This window comes from Meriones unguiculatus, chromosome 1 (genome assembly GCF_030254825.1).
Source record: "Meriones unguiculatus strain TT.TT164.6M chromosome 1, Bangor_MerUng_6.1, whole genome shotgun sequence".
Taxonomy (NCBI): Eukaryota; Metazoa; Chordata; class Mammalia; order Rodentia; family Muridae; genus Meriones; species Meriones unguiculatus.
In genome coordinates this window covers 22,090,828-22,098,824 of record NC_083349.1, presented here as the reverse complement: position 1 = coordinate 22,098,824, position 7,997 = coordinate 22,090,828, and the positions used below count along the sequence as shown (strand labels likewise).

Genomic DNA, 7,997 nt, shown 5'->3' with positions numbered 1-7,997 from the left:
CATTCTGGGCTGACAGCGGCCTGCAGGCTGTTTGATCACCAGGCAGAGTTACACACTGGCTTTCACTGGCTGCAAGACGGCCTCCTCAGGCTCTGCCTGCAGCGGCCTTTTCAGAGGGCTGCCCCTCCTTAGGACACAAGCCCCTCACTGACCCAGCCCTCCACCTCCCCACTCGTCCCGACAGCAGCGGCGGTGTTAATCTGCCTTTGTGGTGCAGGAAGAAAGATTTATTTTTGCCTGTCTGGGGGTCTCAAGCATTGAGGGGCAATCTGCTTTGAAAAGCACGTTCTGTTGATTTCAGGGACTGTTTTTTTTTTTTTCCTTTCTTTTTACTTTTCTTTCTTTCTTTCTTTTTTTTTTTTCCAAGACAGGGTCTCATGTCTTGCCCAGGCTGCCAATTTACTTGGTAATACAGACTGGCCTTGAACTTCTGATTCTCCTGAGTAGGTCTCCCCACTATAAGGTATTATAAGGTATGCACTGCTACCATGCCTGCCACCTCCATTTTTATGTGTGTATGTGTGTGGTATGTGTGTGTAGGTTTGCATGTGTGGGCACATGCATGGGTATACGGAAACCTAAAGCTGTGTCGAGGATCAGCAAACGAGGCAGCTCTTTCACCTTGGGCTTGACTGTAGGGCTGGTGGTTTGCCTTCCAAGGTAGGAATTACAGGCAGACCACCACACCCACCATGCACCACTCCTCCTGCTGTGCCTTAGCTACTCTGCCACATCCTTTTGGGGTTTTTTGATACTGAGTCCTGTTCGATACTATAGTTCAGGTTAGAACTTATGACCTGCTCTACCTTCCGAATTCTTGTTTTCTAGGTATGTACGTGCACATGCCAAGCACCACTGTGGCAAGAGTTTGGGGTAGGGGGTAGGGTCTCAGGGAAGAAGTAGGATGGCCATACACTTTCCTCCAGAGTTGCCTCCAGGATTTCTACGTGCTCTAAGTGTTCCCTGGTGCCTGGGGCTCCGTCTTGGCAATATTTGACAGTATACTCCTTTGTAATCCACACACTTCTGCAAGTTTCTCTTTCTCTCTCTTGTTCTCTTGCCCTCTGTCTGTATAAGTGTCTGGTTTTTGCGAAAAAGGTAAAAGTAACCATTAGGGGCTGGGAAGATGGCTCAGCCATTAAGAGCTTTGGCTGCTCTTCCAGAGGATGAGTTCAATTCCCAGCACCCACAAGGCTGCGCACGGCTGTCTGTAACTCCAGTTTCAGGGGAACCAATGCCCTCTTCTGGCCTCTGTGGGCACTGCACACACGGTGCACAGACACACATGCAGGCAAAACACCTGTGAGTATAGTATAAAAATAAATTCTGGTCTAATGAAATGTGAGTTTCCTTTAACCTGCCCTAGAGACCTCAATCCATGAGAGCTTGTGATATAGAAACATGTGAGAGTTCAGAGGTTGTAAGTGCCAGGATAAAAAGAAAACGTGAGCATTGGTCTGGGAAGACTGTTTGGTCGTTGTTAAAGAGCTGGCCACACAAGAGTGAGGACCCAAGTTTCATGCCTAGAACCTGTATGAAGAAGCCAAATGTCACCAGTGATTGATCACACAGGCGTGTGATCTCAGCCCTGGGGAGGTGGAGACAGGCAGATCATCAGGCTCGCCAGCCAGCCCAGCGTACTCGTCGAGCTCCAGCTCGAGGAAAGAGGCTGTCTCAAAGATAAATAAAATAAAATAAAATAAAAAGGTAGGTGGTGTCTGAGGAACAGCACCTGAGGCTGACTTCCGGCCTTCCCACTGAGTCTTGTTTGATACTATAGTTCATGTACACCCACTCACATGAACACTCCCCTGCCCCCTAAAAAAAGCAATATAAACCTATGCCCTCATTCAGGCGTTCAAGCCCAGGGATGTGTGACGTCATGATGTCTAAGCGGGCCTTCCCCTGTGAGGTACCACCAGTTCGAACATCGCTCTCTGTCAGGGGTCACGGTGGCTGTGTGAAAATGTGACATGTGGACACAGGTCCGCTTGCTGAGGGCTCTGAGTAGACACCTGAGTGGATACTTGGGCTTATTCCTCTTGCTGTCCTTGGTAGGGACAACAAGGCCCCTCCTGTGGGGACCATGCCTCCGTTGGCAGGAGCCTCCTCCTCCTCCTCCCTGATTTTCACCCCAGTCTTTTCCATGGGCCTCACAGGTGACTGGATTTATACCTGGCCAGGCACTACGGAACAGTGAGTAAGGACCTGCCCCTTGTCACTTCGGTGACATTTAGGTATAGAAAGTCACTGTGGATCCTTCAAGCCTTGAAAATAGCCAGAGTCCCCTAATCTCTCCTCCGTGACAAGGGACAAGAACCCTCGCGGCTGAGCTCTGAATATTATAGCAGACGCTATTTGTGTCTCCAGGTTTTTCATGTTGCCTTGGGGCGTGTCCAATAGCAGGTGCTTCAGGATGTGATGGTCCAAGAAGACGGTAAGAAATCCCAGAAATAAGGCAGGGAAGCAGGAAGCTATCAAAGAGGATTGACTTTAGGCGCAGTCCCATTCTTCCAGTTTGGGAATGATCTAATGGCTATGTACCCTTCAGTTAGCCCCGGGGACCCAGGGCTCATCCATTGTATGGTCAGGGATTGGTAAAGGTCTGTCCGGGGGACAGCTTCTGTAGCCCTGTACTGAGGCTGGGGGGGGGGGGTCCTCAGGGACCAGGAAGAGCACAGACAATGCTCACCATCACTGACAGTTGTGGCTGACTCACAGAGTCCCTTTCACCATAGTGGGGAGCACTCTGGGGTCCTCAAGGCAGAGAAGCTGTGTCTGTGTCATCTCCATTGATTTCTGGTTTTTCCCTCCAGCATCACCACTGACTTCCTCTCCTAGGAGCAGCTCTGTGTTGTACCTGGGAGGAGGGTCACACACTTCCTTCCTTGAAGGACTCATGGACCTTGTGTTTGCCAACTCCCAGAGGCATATGAATAGGAAGGGTCAGGCCTCCTTGACCCTAGAGTCTCCTGTGTCTTGATGCCATGTGATCTGGGACAATATTGACTTTACCTATCTGACGGCATGCTTGACAAACAGAGTTTTGTTCAAGGCCACTTGGGCTCCACCAGTCTGGTGGGCCCGAGCTGGTGGCCATGCACAGGGCAGACAGCTCTGGCTTCTGAGAGTCAGCCTCACCTAGAGATGTGGCCTCTCAGGTGAGTGAAAACACGGGCTGAGGCGTTGGGTTTGGCTTCCTCCCTTCCCAAGAACATGGCGGTGTCCATCTGGGGACCCTCCGCCCAGATGCACTTGGGTTTCTTTAAGGAGTGAGCAAGACCTTCCAGGACATTCCAGAAGCCCTTGACCAGCAAACGTGTGGTGTGATTTCTGGGTGGGCCTGGCTTACATTTGGATCGATAGAAAAATAAACCCAGAACTTGTTGCAAAAGTGTTGTCCTGAGAGTGCAGGGCTGGGTGGCCTGGTAAGACCCCATGAATTGCAGAGTAGAAGACAACTTCCGTCAGCCCCAGGGGTGCTCCAGCTGCGGGGTGAGAGGTGGCGGGTGGACACAGGTAAACTTGTGCACCTGGCAGGCTCTGGGTCAGTGCTGTGACCACTACCCTCAAAATCTCCGCTTCCCATCCTAAGGTGTTCTGTGCTCCAATCCTTTCAGAGGGCTGTTATTTGGAACCTTCTAGAAAGGCTGTCCAGGGCGAAAGCTTGTAATGCCAAGGAGGAAAGTGTTCAGGACTGGCGAGAGGCGGTCGGCGGTGGGCTACGGAAGTTCTCAATGTGGAAGGGCCTCCTTGCGTCTCTGGCGGCTTGTTGGACTGATTCCTGGTGAGACAACTTGGCTTGGAAGTTCAGGACCTGGTGGCCGGGCACCCTGGTTCCTCCCACAGTGCCCTTGGCTGCAGGTGAGGTCCTGCTTTGAGCAACACAGGGTTGGTATTAGAGGTAGGGACAGCAAGCCAGCTGTCTCTTCACCCAGGAAGACCTCACTCAGCTTTGAGGGCCCAGAGTGGTCCATGCAGGGGCACAGGGTCCTCGTGTGTGTGTGTGTGTGTGTGTGTGTGTGTGTGTGTGTGTGTGTGTATGAACACATGTGGATGGCAGACGGACATAGCTGAGCAGATGCTGTTTTTCTGGAAAATTCTGGGCGTGTGTCCCCAGGGCGTCTGCTCTTAGGGGGTGCTGGGCCTATTTAAATACTCTCTCTTTGTCTTTCAGAGCAGGGGGCTCTGACCTCATTTCCCAGCAAGGAGCCCTAGGTCTAAGGAAGTAAGTATCTTCCCCACTGTCACTCAGCAAGTCCCAGGCTAATCAGCTGCCCGCCCTGTGGTGGGTGGCTCGGGGGCCTAGAGGGTTCCTTCCCAGAAACCTCCTGTGGGGCTGGAGTAGGTGGTGCGCAGCCCACCTCCAGTGGCTGCCTTCCCCGGGGGTGGTGGTGTGAAGATTAAACCCACTCCCCCCAGGTGCCAGACCCTTTCTGGGGGCGGTTTGTGTTGACCACCCCCGTACAGCCATAAGCTGGAGCTGCCGTGGAGACTCTGCTCACAGCCTGTGTGCTAATTGAGCCATGTCTGGGGTCGTCTCTGGGCTCCGGCCGACTGTTCCCCCTCTCTGTGCCTCTCTCCTCTTTTCAATTGCACAGTCTCCCTGCCGCCCTCCCTGCTGGGCCGGGCCTCCCTGCAAGCCTCGTGGCCCCCGCTCGGTGCGGGCCTGCTGCTGCTGCTGCACAGCCCGCCCAGCCTCGGACCGCGCCGGCCTCCAGAAGTGATAGCTAATTGGGGAGAGAAAGGACCCGATTGTCTGCGGCAGCCGGAAAGGCCCGGAGGAGGCGGCTGCTTCGCCCTGCAGCTGCCGCCGCCGGAGATGTTTGGGGATTACGTCAGCCTGGCGGGCAGGGGCCGCGGGGACAGCGCGGGAGGCGGGCTCCCGCAGGCCTCCCGCCGCCAGGGCCTCTGGACAATGCTGCCATTGTCGGTGCGCGGAGCGCTTAGCTCCCCATGAATGGTACACGGGCCTCTTGACCAAGGAGGCCGCCTGTAGCCCCAACTGTCCCCTCACAGGCGGGGAGGCTCTGTGCGCGGTGGGAAGGGCTGGCTGTGGACTGCCGGGGTCTGTCCCTCAGAAGGGGCCACCAGCAGGCAGGCAGGACCCAGCTCAGGGAGGCTGCTGCTGCTCTGCCCTTGTGCGGTGGCCTCCCTCCTCAGCATGGCCTCCTGGCTGGGGGATGCTGCTGGCCCCGACCCACTCATGGTGCTCCTGGTTGTCATCCTACTGGTGCGCTTTATTCTGTGGTCCTGTCTGGGGACCTATATGGACTATAGACTGGCCCGGCCTCAGCCTGGCAAACCCAAGGAAGAGTAAGCCAGGGGGACCAGTGGAGACCCAACCCAGGAGGGGACTTCATCACCCTTCTGTGGGTGGGAAGGAGGCCGTGGGCTATCTACCTGTCTTTGAGTGCCCTAGATACCTTCCTGCAGGACACTGTTACTCTCCCCTGCCATGCCCCTCCACACCTGCCCAAAGAGTCCTCGAGTTTGGGTTAACCTACCTAACCCTTCACCATCCAGGCAGGTACAAGAGCCTTATGACTTACCCATTCTGCCCAAACCAGAGGGCAGTAGAAGAGACAAAGGCTCAGAGAGGCCCCAGAAGCTGATCTGACTGGTTAGGACTGTCCCTATCGGCAGGTGTCTGGCCGCATGACTGTCAAGGCAACCATTATCACCAAGTTCTGGGCCCCCATGGCAGAGTGTGCCCCAAGACATGTCTGGCCCTTCCTTACTTCTCTGTGTAAGAGGCTGGGGTTGTGTGGTGAGGCCATGAGGGTGACCATTGCTCCCAAGGCCAGTGCTGTCATGGCTCTCTGCTGTCCTAACCAGCCACTGGATGCAGACAGCTGCCTCAGTCTCTCTGAACAGACCTCAGCGGAGGGTCTCAAGATGGCCTCATGAGATGGAGTTCAAGCCCAGCTCCTTGACTTTGAGACAACTGTTTACCTACTGGAGCCTCAGTTTCCACCTCGGGAATGAGCCTATGGAACGGGTGATGCGGCTTTCAAAGATACTGTGGGGTTTTGTTGTTTTGTTTTGTTTGTTTAGACTCACCTGAGCAGCCCTGGTGGCACTGGATGGAGTAAGAGTTCACAGCTCACACACATGTGAATCCATTCACCCGCAGTGCGTGTGAGACGGAATGCAGTGAGAAGACAGCAGACCATGTGTTCTGCCAACCTTCCGTGACGGTGGCTGTGGTCAGCAGTCCCCCTTGGAGCAAACCATGTAGCAAGGTGCCTATGGGCATTCGAGGCTGCAGTGTGGCATTCTGGGACCGGCAGCGACTCACTTCTCCTTTGCCCTCTTTGGCACATGGCTTAGGGCTTCATGGCTGAAGAAGGCTGCAGCCACTCCAGGGACTTTACATGGCTTCCATGTACAGGGAGACAATACAATAGGGATGAAAGGCGGTCCCTTGGGAAGCCCGAGTTTTGTGTCTTATAATCCAGAATGACGTCATAGAGCCTTAAGCCTTCTGGCTGTTGCTGAAATGAACACTGTGACAAAAGCAACTTAAGGGCCCCATTCACAGTTGAGAAGTCACTGGCAGGAATGTGACAATCAGCAGTGCCCCTCCTGGCCTCTGCCACGGCCTGGCCTGCTGTTTTTAGTTATAGCCTTTTGGGGACTGGTTTGAGTAATCGGTTGTCTCTGTGGCCTCCTTGGGCACTGGCTTTGTCTTTATCTGAACCTTAGGGTGGTAGATATGTCAGACTTTGGCACCTTCCTTGGCTTTCTTTGGTTCGTTGGGGCTCCTGAAAAAAAAAAAAGTCTCAGTGAGCTGGGTGTGGTGGCAAATGCTTGCCATCCTAGCACTTGAAAGAGAGAGGCAGGAAGTTCAGAAGTTCAAGGTTATCCTCAGTTTCGTAGTGACTTCAGGCTAGCTTGGGCTCTATGAGACTTTGTCTCAAAACAAACAAACAAAAACAAACAAAACCAGACCTCCCATCCCCCCAAAATAGTCCTATTGAAAAAGTTTGCAGATTAGACAGATATGTCCCTGTCTTAGACACGCATGTGCGAGTGCCCCTCTGCTCATGCCTGGCAGGCCTCGATATAGGCAGTAGCCACACAGAGGGCAGTGAAGGGTTGGATGGCAGCACGTGCTTTCTCTAAGCTAAGGAGAGAGGCCCCAGGAGAAGCGAGCCTGTTGACACTTCTACCTTGGACTTCCGGCCTCCAGCACATGAGCTAATGAAGCCTGCAGCTTAAGCCTCCAATCTGTGGTGCTCTGATCTGCCTAACAGATGAATGAATGGAGTCACCAGCCCAACAGGAGCCACCATGTCCTCCCAGAAGTCTCCAGGGCTGTGATGTGGGTTCAGCACAGCACTGGGCTACTGGTGGCTTGGGCACAGGAGTCCCAGACAGTGGGCAGAAAGGTCTGGAAACAGAGCGTAGCCCGAGTAGGTGCATGGAGCTAGGGACCACTAAAAATGTGGCCAGTGCAACTTTTGATGCATGGTGAGTGTGACCTCAAAGTGGCTGCCTAAGACTGTCACAGCCATCAGAAATGGCTTTGTGTGGGCTCTGCTGGAAAATGGTGGCATCCTGGACACACTGAAATAAAATATAAACGTTAATTTTCCTGCTTCTTTTAATGTTACTAGAAAACCTAACAGGTTACTCACGATTTACATATTTGTTTATAACGGACAGTTGTGTTTGGAGAATGGTCTGTGGTAGCCATAGTTTCTTTTTGAATGAGCTTCTAAATAGAGAGAGACAGGCAGACAGATAGACAGACACAGAGAGAGAGAGGCAGAGACGGCGAGAGAAGAATGGGGCAAACATTAAATCAGGCTCTGTTGACTTGGGACGTCCCATTAAGACAGCCTGCTGGAGTTTGCTATGGGGAATCCCAGCACAGCAGATGTCCCCTCAAAGAAGACTTTCAGTAAAAGGATAAACAGCCACAGATAGAGATGAAATCATTGTCTTAGGGTTCTACTGCTATGAAGACACGCCATGACCACGGCAATTCT

General features: G+C 53.3%; 1 protein-coding gene across 3 annotated transcripts; it reads left to right on the top strand.

Annotated features, from left to right (window-relative positions):
* The first annotated feature begins 991 nt into the window (after positions 1-991).
* Positions 992-7,595, top strand: Smim38 (small integral membrane protein 38). 3 transcript variants are annotated; one of them, XR_009591771.1, is made up of 4 exons: positions 992-2,437; positions 2,817-3,864; positions 4,178-4,228; positions 4,602-5,164. XR_009591771.1 is itself a non-coding variant. In XM_060383336.1 (3 exons), the coding sequence occupies exon 3, from the start codon at positions 5,165-5,167 to the stop codon at positions 5,318-5,320; it is 156 nt and encodes a 51-aa protein (XP_060239319.1). In that variant the 5' UTR covers positions 1,003-3,864; positions 4,178-4,228; positions 4,602-5,164; the 3' UTR covers positions 5,321-7,595. The 3 variants fall into 3 exon arrangements, 1 of the variants encoding a protein (XP_060239319.1); XR_009591772.1 differs by having other exon boundaries at positions 992-3,161; positions 3,621-3,864; XM_060383336.1 differs by having other exon boundaries at positions 1,003-3,864; positions 4,602-7,595.
* Positions 7,596-7,997: the final 402 nt, after the last annotated feature.

Bases quoted from the DNA above. Each gene is read 5' to 3' on its own strand.
- Smim38 (XM_060383336.1), top strand. From the start codon at position 5,165: ATGGCCTCCTGGCTGGGGGATGCTGCTGGCCCCGACCCACTCATGGTG.